This window comes from Peromyscus maniculatus, chromosome 8 (assembly GCF_049852395.1).
Source record: "Peromyscus maniculatus bairdii isolate BWxNUB_F1_BW_parent chromosome 8, HU_Pman_BW_mat_3.1, whole genome shotgun sequence".
Taxonomy (NCBI): Eukaryota; Metazoa; Chordata; class Mammalia; order Rodentia; family Cricetidae; genus Peromyscus; species Peromyscus maniculatus.
In genome coordinates this window covers 91,707,816-91,723,563 of record NC_134859.1, presented here as the reverse complement: position 1 = coordinate 91,723,563, position 15,748 = coordinate 91,707,816, and the positions used below count along the sequence as shown (strand labels likewise).

Below are 15,748 nucleotides of genomic sequence, written 5' to 3'. Positions count from 1 at the left end.
TGTCTGGTTTGGGTGGTGTGGCGATCCACCTCTACTGGCTTCGTGCATGCTAGACAAGTGCGCAGCCTAGTCTTTTTTTTTTTTTTTTTTTTTTTTTTTTTTTTTTTTTTTGAAACAGGCCATAATCTCTTTGAGTCCAGGAATCCTATGTGTTTCGGGAATTGTTATGTTGCAAAAATCCCTCGATTTTCCTCAGAGGCCTGAGTACGAATTCCAGGAGGGGATAATGATCTAAACTCAAAAGACTTTATCAAATTCAACCCCAAACTAGTATTTTACTCTTCGCTGAATCTACCGGGCACAAAGCAGACCGGCCAAGGCGTGAAGCCAGACCTAAGCTCCGCCATGCAACGCGGAGCCATGCAACACGGAGCCGCCGCATCCCTCTCCCCAGGTCCTTCCTACTAGTTGCTCTTTGGGCGTGGCCTAGTTAGCGTGGTCGATTGGGCGTGGCGTGCGTAGGGAAAGGCGTGGCTGAGAAGAGGCACTTCCGATTGGGTCCAACCCAACGATTTCCGGTAGCACTCGACAATTTCCGGCTGCAGGCTCCGCCCCCGCCGACTCCCCTCGGGTATTTCCGACATCTCTCGGGCTTTTCCGCCTCGCTCTCGTTTGGCTCTCTCCACTTCGGATATTTCCGTGTCGCGCTCGGAGGAGCTCGGCAACCACTCGGCCTCCCCCATCCCCCGGTAACGGTCGCTGGTGAGTTTAAATGAGCCGGGGCTGGCCGGGCCGGAGCCGCTACGGGGGGGGGCCTGAGGCACTGCAGAAAGTGGGCCTGAGCCTCAAGGATGACGGTGCTGCAGGAACCTGTCCAGGTAATGCTAGCGCCTGCTCCAAGGCCTGGCGCCATGCCTGGGTCGCAAGCAGCGAGCAGCCACTTCGCGGCCTGCTGCGGCCTAGGCCCCGCTCCTCCCGCCTCCCTTTCGGCGAGCCTTACCTGTCCTCCGTCAGTCCCGAGGCCTGCCCGCTCGGCCGAGCTTAGCCCGGGCCCCGCATTACTTCTCGCCTCTTGTGCGAGCTGGCGTCAGCGGGAATCACTCGTTTCCCGTCGGTACTGGCGTCCGGCCATATCCCCTCCTGTTAGTCGGGGGCCCTGCGGGCGGTGGGAAACGAGGGGCCGAGATGGCGCCCCGAGTGCTCGGGGCCCCGGGGCCCGGCACAGACGCGCTTTTGAACCGCGCTGGTGGGATTTCACCCCGATGGGGCAAGTTTCCTGGTGTTTCCGTGGTTTTGTTTTACGTGAGATGGTCGAGGGAAGAAGGTAAAATTATCCGTGGTGTTGGTAGTTTTTGTTTCGGTAGCAGACTTTGTGGTCCACCTACCTTCCGGCTCTCGCTCAGTGGATTTCCCACCGGACAATGACCATCTGAGAAGGGAACTCCAGGGCCAGTGCCGCGGTGCGAACACCCGAGCGGGGGAGTGGGCGAAAGGGCAGGTCTGGATTTTGCCATTACCTGGGATGGGTACCAAGAGGCATTTTATCGTGCAGATTTAGAAGGTGTTTAGGAAATTAGAGATAATTGCCTTCCCATCCATTTCACTATTCGTCCATTCCTTAACCACACCAAGGTATGCGTTGACGCACACCGTGCTGTTGTCAGAAGAAACCCTATTGGGGTTTAAAGTGTGTGATGCAGTGCCAAGTCATTTTTTTCTCCCTGCCAGATCTGAAGAAACTGAACCTTTTGTCCCTTGGTGATGGACTGGGTTTGGGAGATTTTTCATTCCACCGTATGATCTTTGACATGTCCAGAGTTGGCCTCCATTAAATTACTGTCATTAAGCCATAAACTTTATTTTGAAGTTATAAAGCAAACCGATTTTAGAAATGGCTGCGAATTGCCTTAGGTAAGACTGTGGAGACAAATAGTAAATATTTTAATGCGTCAGTACAGTATTTCCTTAATTTCTCATCGCAGTGTAAAAATTGTTTTCTCTAGTTAGCCTCATCTCCAGCTGTTTACATGGTGACAGCTATTAGTATTTGAATTAATATAATTCTGGATTATATCTTCAGAATTGTATGTGTCTCTGTACGTTGTATCAGTTCTTCCAAAGCTGCATTTCTTTCCAAATTTCTCTTCCTAGTGTAGAGTCCCCTGTAAGGCCCTTTTGAGGCCTAACATGAAATTAAATGGATCAGGGGGTTATTCACATGATTATTTTTTATTTCATGCTGTAGTTTTGTCTTACTGATTCTTTTGCTTTTCTGGACCCAGAAGCCTTCTAAAGAAAGTGATATAGTTGCAATGATAGCATGTAAACCACTACTTAATAATTTTGACTTATATAAAAGCATGAGAGAGTAGAATATATTTATGGGAGATAGAATCCAGCAGGTTTCTTCTTTGTTTTTAAAGTATTGTTAGCAATAATATTCTTACTATATCTAAGACTAAAAAGTGAAATTTACCTCCCTTTCCTCCATAATAACTTTGTCCATTAGATTTTAGGATAATGGTAAGAAGTTTCAGAGTGTGAGGGGGTGAAAATTTGGGTTATAATTTATAGGAGGCAAGAGGATCAGGAGTTCAAGGTCATCCTCAGCTACAGAGCAAGTTCAAGGCCAGCATGAGCTACCTGTCTCAAAAAACAAACAAACAAACAAACAAAAAAACCCAACAACAAAAGGAGCAGTTAAAAGGGGGAATCTCAAACAGTGGGAGAAATAAGCTATGACCAGGAGGAATGCTGTCAAAAAATGAGAACGAGCTGGAATGAAAGGAAGATAGTAAGATACTTTTTTTTTTTAATGGTTTTTCGAGACAGGGTTTCTCTGTGTAGCTTTGGAGCCTATCCTAGAACTCACTCTGTAGACCAGGCTGGCCTCGAACTCACAGAGATCCGCCTGGCTCTGCTTCCTGAGTCCTGGGATTAAAGGTGTGTGCCACCACACCTGGCAAGATACTTTTTAAAAAAATCACTCATTCCATATATTAGGATAAAAATAGTGTTGAAAATATTTTCTTTGATTTGTTCCTGGTGATCTAGGCACAGGGAAAAGTTGACAGAAATAGTACTCCGATCTCCCCCCCCCTTTTCAAGCTTTTACATGGACTACCCAGTGGAATATAGACTTAAATATAAGCCCCTCCCCAAGTTAGTGCTCATAGAAAAAGTATTGCTTTGTATTTGAGTCTTTACAAAAAAAAATCTTTCATATTTCACATTTATTTTGTAGCAGGGTCTCCTGTGTAGCCCTGGCTAGAATAAAGGCATTCACCACAGTACTAATTTGGATGCCTGTAAAAGTTCACTTGATAAAATTGGTGGCATTTTTTGTTGGCGGGTGTTTTATTTAGCACTTAGTGTGTGTGTGTGTGTGTGTGTGTATGCATGCATGTATGTGTCATTTAGTCTTGGTGGCAAGCATCTCTACCTTCTGAGCCATTTCACCAGCTCTGTTTGTTGTTGTTTTAAGAGGGAGGCATTTTGTATAGATGCATCAATTGATAAAGCTTTATCAATTATTTCTGCAAGTTAAGTTTCACAGAAGAATTCGATGAAATTGTAGACAAGCCTTTTGAAAATGATTTTAATATGCAATAGAGTAACTGAATGCAAAAACCTTGTGTGTTAACCTGCATCTGAAACTCCGACTAGAGGCAGGAAGATAAGTTCAAGGTCAGTCTGAGCTACATAAGACCCTGTCTCAAACACCAAAACAAAATAAAGTAATTTGGTACTATCTGTATACATATCATCATGAGTTTTATTAAATAGTGAAGAAGTACTTTTGGCTTGGGGTAAGGTGTCCTCAAGTGGCATCTAAGATTGATTCAAATAGTACCATCCTATGGTTACTCTGTGAGAAGTATCATGATCAAGAGTGAAGTCAGTAGTCTTAGAGGCAAAGGTATCCAAAGTAGGAGTGGAACCAGAAAGGAGCAGATAAAGGTTTTAGAGGTGGAATTTCAGGAAATAACTTGGTAAGTAGAACCAGTGAAGCAAGGGGCAGGGCAGGGGGGATTCCTGGAGTTGGTATCAAAAATGATTGCCTGAATTTTATTTTGGAGGTGCTATTTTAAAAATAAAAAATCCAGCTGGATGTGGTGGCACATGCCTTTTAATCTCAGCACTTATGAGACTTGTGGGGTCAAGAAAGGGGGATCTTTGTTAGTTAAGGCCAGCCTGGTCTATATAGTGAGTTCAGGAATTCCCCAAAGCGAAAACTTACCCCCCAGAAAAATAAGAAATGCCTTTATGTGAAATGTTAGGATTAGGGCAGATTCAAAAGAGAATCTGTCACTTAGGAATTCTGTTTTGAAGATAACTTGTGAAACTACCAACTATAGAGACATAATTCTTAATCTTAGGGTTCTAGTCCTGAGAACATGAAGAATGATTAGCAGGAAAAATTGGATGTTAAGTATGCATTTGATTATACAGATATTAATAGAGGAATTTAGGAAAGAGACATCTTTGTAGGTCAGAAAATAAAATGGGAACGGCTTTTTGAGCAAGTAGAGTTTGAAACCTAAGGAATTGAAGAAGAGGAGGAATGTTCTTGGCGTGAAATGAATGGCACGAGGAAAAGCCCAAAGACAAGAGTGTCGTTTCAGAAGAACAGTAAAATACGGTGTTCTTAACTAGAATAGATGTTGAAAACAGAGAGCTTGCACAACCAGAATCAGATTACAGGAGACTTAGCCTTGAAGTTGAAAGGTTTAGATTTAGTGGGTTAATAATGAATCTTGGGCTGGCTTTGTACCTGGTTCTTTGTAGCCCAGGCTGGCCTATAATTTAGTATCCTCTTGTCTCTGCCTCTGGAGTGCTGGGATTACAAACTTGTGCCACTACCCCTTTCTGAAAGAAAATTTTAGTAGAGCTATGTAATGAAAGCAGTGTGTTGGGAATAGTGATCTGATTTTATTGGTAAGGAGGAAAAGACAGAGTTAGATACATAGACTGGTAGGCTGACCCGATACATAGTAATGTGGGCCAAGTGTTTTAATTTTGGCAGGATTGACTTTTTGGAGAAAGTGGAGTGGGTTACCTGTGTCTTAAGGAGTGTTTTACTGCATCTCTGTTTATTTACCAGATGCCTCCTCCATTTTGAGGCCCCAAATGCCCCCCACCAGACATGGCCAAATGTGGGGTCAGAGAACCATCTAGATAAAGAACCATCAGAGAGAGCTGGTTATGGACAATGTGCCTGTAATCCCAGCACTTGGGATGTGGAGGCAAAAGCTCAGGAGTTCAAGTCCTGCCTCATCTGTGTTTTAAGTTTGAGACCAGCCTGGGCAAAATGAGACCCTGTCTCAAAAGCAGAAATATAAAAACAACCAATCAGATAAGTAAAAACTAGAGTTATAGAAATAGAAATTTTAGATTCTAATGTATAAGATAAATTCTACAGTGGCATTTTTGGTTAGGGTTCTTCCCTCCCTCCTTCCCTCCCTCCCTCCCTCCCTCCCTCTCCCTCTCTTTCTCATACCTTACATTGTATGAAGCTTTTCTTACTCATTGCTTTTTTGGTCTTTTAGGTTTTTCGAGACAGGGTTTCTCTGTGTAGCTTTTGGAGCATGTCCTGGAACTCACTCTGTAGACCAGGCTGGCTCTTGAACTCACAGAGATCCGCCTAGCTCTGCCTCCCAAGTGCTGGGATTAAAGGCATGCACCAACACCACCCAGCTACTTTCTTGGTCTTAAAGCAATTTTTTCCCCCGTCAAATACAAGACCTAACAATTCATAGCAGTCACATTTAAATCTGAGTACAGTGTACATTTAAAATATTTGAGCTGGGTGTGGTGGTGCATGCTTGGAATCCCAGAACCTGGAAAATGAAAGCAGGACCATGAATTTGCAGCCAGCCTAGGTTACATGGTGAGAACCTGTCTTCAAATACACAAATAAAATGATATTTCAGTGAGTTGTGACAATGGATGTAATCCTAGCACTTGAGAGGCAAAGGCAAGCAAATAAGGAGTTCAAAGGCATTCTCTACTCCGTAACAACTCTGAGGCAAGATTGTGCAGTGGAGCCCCCTTTTTTAAGCAACCAAAACCTCACTTTTGGGTCTCTTCCTTAGCTTACTAGCTTACTTTTATTCCTGGGGATGCTTTTCCTTTTCTTAGGATTTGTTTGTGTGTTTATATATGCACATGCCCCTATGTGCTTACAGGTGCCCTTGGAGGCCAGAAGAGGCTGTTAGATCAAATGGAACTGGACCCAGCAGGTAGTTGTGAGCTGCTCCATGTGGGTAAACTTGTAAACTAAACTGAGTTCCTTGGGAAAAGCAGCAAGCGCTTTTCACTACTGAGCCATCTCCAGCCCCCTGTTCTTTCCTTAGTAAGTTGTCATTTCTATTCCATATTTAACATAGAAGACACAACCTTTCTCCATCTCTCCTTGTGGTAGCTGTGAGAATCATCACCTAACCTGTACTTTTTTTTTCTTAAACCCTACTTAGCGAAAGTTATCCTTAAGCTTCAAAAACAAGACACCCTCCCCCCAAAAAAGTTTGGTATTGTCAGAGTAGATGGTGGATAGGAAGGTGGCTCGGCCACTGAAGGAATGGCTACACAAGCATGATGACCTGAGTGGATGCTAGCAAACACGCAAAAAGCCAAGTGTGGCGGAGCTGCCTGGCTCACAAAAACCTCAAGTTCTAGGTTTACCAGAGAGGCCCTGTCTCGAGGGGATAAGGCAGAACAGGATGGAGATGGCCATCAGATGTCTTCCTCTGGCCTCTGCACAGTGTGCTCATACATCCGCACACACTTGAGCACACAGTGCACAGCTAAAAAAAAGTTGTTTGGTTTAAAGGTGGAAAGCAACTGAGGGAGACACCTGGCATCAGCCTGTGGCCATACCCAAACACATGATACATGTACATACCATATACATAAAGAATGCATAGCAAGTAAGAATTTGCAGCTTTATGCTGTTGGTTCAGCTTTCATAAATACAGCCCAGGACTAGATCATTAATTTCCTCTGTGGAATGTCTCCTACACATTTTGTTGGAAAGGAAGAAGGAAAGAATGCTGCTCTGTTTGGCTTCTAATTCTGTTTAGCAACTTCTCACCTGTCTGGCTTTTAATCTGTAGAAGTGGTGCCCTGGATGCTGTCCATCTGTTGGACAGGGTGCTGAGTTTAGCTCTGTGTTCATCATCAGCTACTAATTTGTAGTGATAGAGAATAGTCTATTCCACATCCCCTTCCCTCAGCAAGTGGCATATTACTCAGGCATTGAGAGATACCTGCGCAGAAATTGGGATGGCCCATCTCTGCTGAGCTAATGAAGGATTGTTGTTCTGGGCAAAGCTTCATTTTTTTTTTTTTTTTTTTTTTTTTTTTTAATTTCTTTACTTTGGGACAGAATCTTATTATTTACCCCAAACTGGCCTGGTTCTATTTAGCCCTTGCGATAAAGGCTCAAAAGTGACTTGGTTATCTGATTAATGTCAGAGGAATCATCCTTATTTACCTGATTTGGCTATAGAGATTGTAGGAAACATTCAAGAAATAATTGCTGGGTCGAGTTAGAATTAATTTCTTCTGTCCTGTTGTTTTCTCAGTGACATTTTGGCAGATTGTTATATAATCCAAATATTGGAGTTCTCTAAGGAGAACATCTGCAGTTTATCACATTATATTTTAATCTTAGTATCATATTTATTTTATGTACTATCTACCACCAAAATCAAAACCTCCATGACAGAATTAGAACTAGAAAAACAATTAGCTTTTTATCTTCTTTCATAACTAGTGTCCATTACCCACATTCTGTCCATCCTCATCTCCTTGCACTTGGCCTTTCTTGTTCTTTTCTTCATGTAATACTGTACCTACATGGACATTTGTTTACATGCATACATTTATTATTGGCTAGAAAAGATTTTTTTTTTCTGGGATTGTATGAACTCAGTATTATATATTTTAGAATAATATTAGGTAAACAAATAGTAATATTTTAGAACAATCCTTAGGTCCATCTATTTTCCTGCAAATTTTTTAAACTTTTTTTTTTTTAAAGACTTATTTAGTGCATATACAGTGTTCTGCCTGCGTGTATGACTGCAGGCCAGATGAGGGCACCAGTTGTCATTACAGATGGTTGTGAGCCACCATGTGGTTACTGGGAATTGAACTCAGGACCTCTGGAAGAACAGCCAGTGCTCTTAACCCCTGAGCCATCTCTCCAGCCCTAAACTTTTTTTTTTTTTTAGAGTGGAATAGTATTTCATGCTTTATATATACCAAAGTTTTATTATCTGTTGATGGATAACCAGGTTGGTTCTGGTAAAAAAAAAATTTTATATCGAATAAAACAGCAATAAACATGGGGTGCAGATACCCCTGTGGAAGGGTATGGAGTGTCTGGGTGTAGCCCAGGGGTGAGATACTGAGTCTACAATGACTATATTAATTTGCAGCTCTGCCCACAGTGAATAAAGGTTCCTTCCTCTTCAGCTCTCTGACATTTGTTGCAAAATTTGTTGATGATGATAGCCTTTCTGACTTGTTGAAAACTGTCTCTTCAGTTCATTTGCCCATTTGTTAATGGGTAGTTTTATGGTATTTAATTTCTACAATTCTTTGTAAATTCTAGATGTTAGTCCTCATCTGAAGTATAGCTGGTAAAGATTTTCTCTTATTCTGTGGGCTGTTGACTCTGATTGTTTCCTTTGCTGTATAGAAACTTGAATTTTCGTGTAGTTCCATGTGTTGGTACTTGGGGTTAGTTCCTGTGCTGTTGGTATTCTAGTTTAAAAGTTCTTACCTACCCAATACTTCAATATACATTGAAGGGTATTCTCCCTGTTTTCTTCTAAAAGTTCCTGGGATAGGTTTGTTTGTTTGTTTGTTTTTCCAAGAAAGGATTTCTTGTGTAGTTCTGACTGTTCTGGAACTCTCTCTGTAGACCAGGCTGGCCTCGAACTCACAGAGATCCACTTGCCTCTACCTCCTTGGTGCTGGGATTAAAGGTGTGTGCTACTATCGCCTAGCAAACAGTGATGCCTGAAACAAGGACGTGAATCAGCTTTTAAATTAAGGTCTTGGATACATTTAAATTGATTTTTGTTCAGATGAAAAATGTAAATCTAGTTTCGTTCTTCTGCAGAAAGAAATCCACTGCTGCCGTCACCATTTGTTTACTAGGCTATTTTTTTCTCCAAAGGATGCTCTTGCCTCCTTTGTCAAAAAGGTAAACTTTGCCATTTTATTTCCAAATGTAGACTAGATAGCAATGATTCTGTAGATGAAGAGAATAAATGAGTGGGAATATGTTTGTTTGGACAAGGGGGTCTCACTATATGTGTCAGGCTGACCTCCCACTCACTGAATTGGCCCGCCTCTGCCTGCTGGGTGCTGGGATTAATGTGCCATCACGCCCCTTTGATCTGAGATTGTTGTTTTTTTTTTTTCTTTCGTTTTTTTGGTTTGGTTTGGTTTGGTTTTCGGTCTTTTGAGACAGTTTCTCTATAGCCCTGGCTGTCCTAGAACTCATTCTGTAGACCAGGCTGGCCTGTAACTTACTGAGATCCTCCTGTCTCTGCCTCCTGGGTGCTGGAATTAAAGGCGTGTGCCACCACCACCCAGCTGGTCTGTAGTATTATTAAACACCTGAGTTCATGCTTACCAAACCATATTTTTGTTTTTAAGATTAAGCTTCCTTGGGGTTGGGGATTTGGCTCAGTGGTAGAGTGCTTAGGCAAGTGCAAGGCCCTGTGTTCGGTCCTCAGCTCTGAAAAAAAAAAACCAAAGATTCAGCTTTCAAACTGTATGATTTAAGAAAAACAAAATCACCCAGTGACATTGACCAAACCTTGTAAAGTGACTTTTTCATAATTTCTTATTGTGGTGATATTTTATTTGTACTGAAATGTGATTTTAATTTTATGTTAATAAATAAAGTTGCCCTGGGGTCAGAGCTATTAGAGCCATAGCAAGAGCATGGTGGTTAGAAGAGCTAGGTAGATTTCTGTGTGTTCAGGGATACAGCCAGTATTGGAGACATATGCCTTTAAGACCTGGAGGGCGGTACTTACAGGCAGTGATGAGGCAGTCATGTGGTTGGGTTTAGAACCAATGAGAAGGCAGAACAGAAAGACTATTTAAACACGGACAAACAGGAAGTAGCACTCTCTCGGGGAAGTTAGGAGCACTGCAGGAGGTAAGATTTTATCTCTGAGCTCTGACCTCTTGGCTTTCTCTTTTACATTGGCTCTGTGTTTCTTATTTTAAAAAGACGATTGATTACATCTACATCTTATTGCTAGTAGAAACTTGAATCCAGTGTTTAAAGGCTTTGACTATCCCAGTTAATAAGCAAAATAAAGAACTTTAAATTGGCTAGGTATTTTGCTACTTAATTTTTTTTTAATCTTTGTGTGTGTGTATTGAATGAGCCATAACATGCATATGGGGAGAGAGGACAACTTTCTGAAGTTGATTTTCTCCTTCTATCATGGGATCTGGGGACCAATTTAGGTTGTCAGCCTTGGAACAAGTGTTTTTATCTGCTGAGCTTTATATTGTTATATGCAGAATATAAGCCAGAATCATGTGGCCTACAAGATAGGTCTGCTGTCCATTTTATTTCATGGGCGAGTGATGCTGTCTAAAAGTAGTAAACACAGTAAGTGAACTGAGTAGTATGAAGGTGCATGGGACAGTAGACCAGAAAGTCCTGGACTGTCTTGTAGATGTGTATAGACCACACCACTTGTGTGGTATGTATAGACTCCTCTGTTAGATTTTAACACATATTTTCTTATCAGAATCTTGCTTTTTTTTGAGTTGGGCTCTCTGGTGATCTGGAACTTAGCAAGTAGGCCAGGCTGGCTGGCATCTACCAGCTTGTACCTGGCCAACCCTGGAATTAGAAGGCTTGCAGCACTGTGCCCATCTTTCCTAACAGGGTTCTGAGGATCAGACTCAAGCCCTTGTGCTTACAGGCAAGCACTTGACCAGCTAACCCAGCTTTCTAGCTCTGCACAGAGGTCTCTTGTTTCTGTTTGAGACAGTCTTGTGTAGCCTAGGCTAGTCTTGAACTCCTGATCTTCCTGCCTTCTTCTGCCAAGTTCTTGGGTTACAGACATAAGCTACCACGTGGCTACAAAGAGTTTGAAGAATGAAATTATATTGAACTTTTAATGAATAGTGCAGATTTTTTGGCTTTAGACAATAGATCTAAAAATTGCTGTTAAAGGAAGATTAAAATGAAATTGATTCAAACATCTAAAAAGAATTTGTGCTTTATTCTGTAGATACTTATTTTGTAAGCTTTGTGTAGCTTTCCAAGGAAAATAATTTGAGGGAAGAATCAGCATGATGTCAGAAAGATAACAGTGACAGCATAGAATGTATTGCACAGTGACCAGATACGTGCTGGGAACTCTTGTACTTGACTGGAGTTTTATGTTTTGTTTTTCTTTGAGACAGGGTTTCTCTGTGTAGTTTTGGTGCCTGTCCTGGATCTCGCTCTGTAGACCAGGCTGGCCTCGAACTCACAGAGATCCACTTGGCTCTGCCTCCCGAGTGCTAGGATTAAAGGCATGTGTCACTGCCACACTGCTGTATAGTCTGTCTTTAATTGGGAGACACTGTGTGCACATGAGTGCAGGCTCCTGTAGAGGACAGATGCCGTAGCCGTTAGAGCTGGAGTTACAAGTGGTTGTGAGCCTCTTGATGTGGGTACTGGGAATTGAACTCCAGTCCTTTGCAGGAGTAGTACCAGCCCTTAACTGGGCCTTATGTTTTAAATGAAGAGACACACTAAACACGGTAAATAAATAAATAAATAAATAAATAAATAAATAAATAAATAAATAAATATATTCAATAATATATTTTATATTTATATACATAATAAATAGACAACATTTAATCTCAGCACTGAGGAAGAGGCAGGTGGATATCTTGAGTTCAAGGACAGCTTGGTCTACATAGTGAGTTCCAGGACAGCCAGGGATACACAGAACCCTGTTTGGAAAAGGCTAATAATAATGATAGTAAATAGATTAAGCCTTCCTATAAGAGTTACTTGCCCAAGACACAACTGGTTCAGGGATTTAAGGCCAAGCCCTTGTCTTCTGTTGCAGTGGAGATAGTGTGTTTGAGGAAGGTAATTCTGAAATGACAGGATGATTGCAACAGCGCTTTCTGGCAGGAAGACTGAAACACTACTGAGGAGGACACTGTTGACAAGTTGAAAGGATTCTTCTTGTCCAGGAAGAGCTCTGTGAGTTCGAGGCCAGCCTGGTCTCAGAGTGAGTTCCAGGACAGCCAGAGCTACACAGAGAAACCCTGTCTCGGAAAAAAAAAGAAAGAAAGAAAAGAAAAAAAGAATTTTGAGGTGTTAGAGAGATGGCTTAGGGGTTAAGAACACTGTCGTGCTTTTATAGAGAACCCAGGTTCATTTCCCACCCCCATATGGTGGCTCACAACCTTTCCTAACTCCAGTTCCAGGGATCCAGAGTCTTCTTCTGACTTCTTGGTCACCAGGTACACATGGTGGACATACATACATGTAAGCAAAACACTCGTACACATAAAAATAAAGTTAATCTAATTTTTTTTTCTTTGAAGGACTGGGGAAATAATTTGGTTGGTAAGGTGTTTCCCCGCACAAGCCCAAGAGCTTGAGTTTGGTTCCTGGCATCCATGTAAAAGTCAAGTGCAGCACACACCGTAATCGCAGCACTGGGAAAGAAAGATCAGATGATTGATCCCTCTTGTTTGCTGGCCAGCCAGTCTAGTGGGATGGGTGAACTCCAGGCTCTGGGAAACCTTGTCTCCAAAACTAAGGTGGAAAGTCAGTCTCTGACCTCTGTATACATACCATACAAGAATGAGCTTTGAGGGCTGATGGTGTCGCTTGGTTGGTAGAGTGCTTGCCTAGCATGCACAAAGTCCTTGGTTCAGTTCCAGCACTGTATAACCAGTAGCGGTGGTGGTGCATGCATGTCTGTAATCCTGCTTTTAGGAGGGTAGATGCAGGAGAATCAAAAGTTCATAGTCATCCTCAGCTGCATAGCAAGTTTGGAGCCAGCTTGAAATAGAAGAGACCCTGTGTCAAAAACAAACAAGCTAGAAAACAAATCTACCCCATTCCATAATGGATTTTAATTAAAACTGGTGATAAAATTTTAAGAGGAGGCTTTTTTGAGAATAATAAATTGCATGAGATAGCTTATTTAATATATATATTATACTATATTATATCTATTGTGTCACTGTCATCTTACCTAATCAAGCTGGAAATGTTGCTGTGGTCTGCACAACTCGACATGTCTTATCGTAAGGCTCTTTTCTCTTTGTTTTCATGCTCTGAACTAGTAGGTTGGCTCTGTGATAACTACGAGGAAATTTTAGGGGAAAATTTTTTTAAGGAAAGAAAATTCTGTTATGCACTAAAGTTTTTATTTTGAGATAGGGTCTTTCTAGTCCTGGCTGGCCTGAAACTCACAGAGATTTTTTTCAACCTCTCAAGTGTTGGGATTAAAGACATGTACTCTTGCCTAGATCTCTTTCTTTAGGATTAGTTCTGTAAATTATGATTAAATTCATTAACCAGCCAATTAAAACCTTTCTGGTGTGGAATGAATTTGATTGAATCACTCATGCAATCCTTTACTTATAGACTTAGCCAACACCTGTGACTTGGTATGATTAAAAGCCATTTCCTTCCTGTTCTAGTGACTGTGTGATTTTTAAGACACTAATAATGTAGTAGTCTTCAAAATACAAAAGAGAAAGGAATTCCAGGGCTGGACAGGAGCACTTGTTCTTGCAAAAGACCAGGTTCTATTCCCAGCACTCAGAACAACCACCTGGAACTCCAGTTCAAGGGATCCAGTACCCTGTTCGGACCTCCTTGGGCACCAGGCATGCATGTGGTAGACAGACATACATGCAAGTGAAACACCTAGCACATAAATAAATAAGTCTAAAAACAAAGTTTTAAGTAAATAAGGAACTTACTTGTTTAGTAACTTTCCCCTTTTCTGTCAAACATTTAAATCAATTCTACAAGTATTTATTGAGAGCTTATCTCACACACACATACACACACACACACACACACACACACACACACACACACACACACACACACGGTTCCCACAAACTATATCAATACTTCTTACGGGATGAGAGTATTTATGAATCGCAGAATGTATACAGCTTTTTCAGTGTATATTTAAATGTATAACAAGCCTCAGATATACACCAGGTTTTCAGTCCATGCAAGTTTTATTATATATGCCTTTATCTGGGGAGGTCTGTAGTTTTCACAAGATTTTCAGAGTGTATATAAGAAGTGAAAGCCATTCTTAGTACACTATGGAATTTACTCTGAGTGTTGCAGTTTTAACACTTAAGTTGGTAATTCTGAGCTGGAAAAAATGGCTCATTTGTTAAGTGCACACCTTTAATCGCAGGCAGAGGCAGGTTGAGATCTGAGTTTGAGATCAGCCTAGTCTATATAGTAAGTTCAAGGCCAGGCAGGACTACATAGTGAGACCCTGTCTTTAAAAAGGGAGGAGATGGAAGAGTGGGTTAGAGATAAGCAAGAGTAAGTCTTGCCAGAATCTACAAAGAGTCAGAAAAAAATTTTCACACATAGTATTACTGTCGTGCTCTAAGTATATAAGTATGTTGATATATACTACAGGCAAATATATAAGAAGGAATAGAGTCCTTGGCTAATAGCATGTGGATAAATTAGCAGCAAATATGGTGGAGCATTTGATGAGGATTCTCGATGTTCCTGCACAGCATATATTTGGTACTTTTTTAAATGGCTTTAATTATTGCAGAATCCTAGATCCAACAGATCTAGCAGCTCCTGTTTGTGTTTAGTGACCTTACCATTTTTTTTCTCCTCATCTCATCTTTATTTCCCAAACAATAGAAGACCCTCTATCCCAGGGGTTCTCAACCTTCCTAGCACTGTGGCCCTTTAATACAGTTCCTCATGTTGTGGTGATCCCAACCATAAAATTATTTCCTTGCTATTTGATAACTATAATTTTGCTGTTATGAATTGTAAATGTCTGCTATGTGACCCACAGGTTGAAAACCACTGCTCTGGCCCTAATGAGTCTCTTTAATGTGGTGTGATACTCAGTATTGTAAATATTTCTTTCCATAAGATTGAGCATTATTGGACTGATTTGTGTGGCAGTGTTTTAGAATAATTGTATTTAACTGCTGGTGGAGAAAATGACATATAAACATGTACATACATACATATACACAGAGACTACCTAGCCTGGAACTCACTATCTTCTCAGCCCCCTATTTAAAAAATAAAAATAAAAAATTAAGCTTTTTTTCCCTACCGTATTGGTAAAAATTTGAAATCTGTCTCAAAAAAGGAATGGGGGTAGGGTAGAAGGAAGAATGGGCTAAGGGATCTTTATGGATTGTTATTTTAAACTAGGGTTTGGGGATGAGCAAGTTACTGGTGAAGAAAAAGACTATACAGAGGTGTCGAAGATTGGCAGTTCATGCAAGGATTGAGAGAGTAAATGCAGATATGTTCGAAGTCATAGTAAGAAACTTTATGTAGCAGCACACAATGGAATTTAATCTGGCTAGTGCAGTTTTATCACTTAAATTAGAGGCAGTGGGCTGGAGAGAGCACTTGATGCTGTCACAGAGGACCCACAGGGTTCCTGGCACCTGTATCTGGTCTCTCATAATCACCTCCAGGGGATCTGCCCACCCCCAGCCTCCGCAGGTGTCTGCACACACATGTAAAGAACTACAAATAACCAGGGCTGGTAAG

The 15,748-nt window shown here is 41.4% G+C and overlaps 1 protein-coding gene across 10 annotated transcripts in view; it reads left to right on the top strand.

The window, feature by feature from the left end:
- The first annotated feature begins 639 nt into the window (after positions 1–639).
- Cdc27 (cell division cycle 27) overlaps positions 640–15,748 on the top strand; it is a 47,998-nt gene continuing 32,889 nt past the window's right edge. For 4 of the 10 annotated variants that reach the window (XM_015994769.3, XM_015994764.3, XM_015994759.3 and 1 more), the window contains exons 1-2: positions 657–818; positions 9,074–9,157. In XM_015994769.3, coding sequence (XP_015850255.1) covers positions 792–818; positions 9,074–9,157 — 111 coding nt within the window. In that variant the 5' untranslated portion in view covers positions 657–791. Of the gene's footprint in view, positions 819–6,128; positions 6,296–9,073; positions 9,158–15,748 lie in introns of those variants that run through there. The other 6 variants (XM_006970535.4, XM_015994784.3, XM_015994776.3 and 3 more) reach the window with 4 other exon arrangements.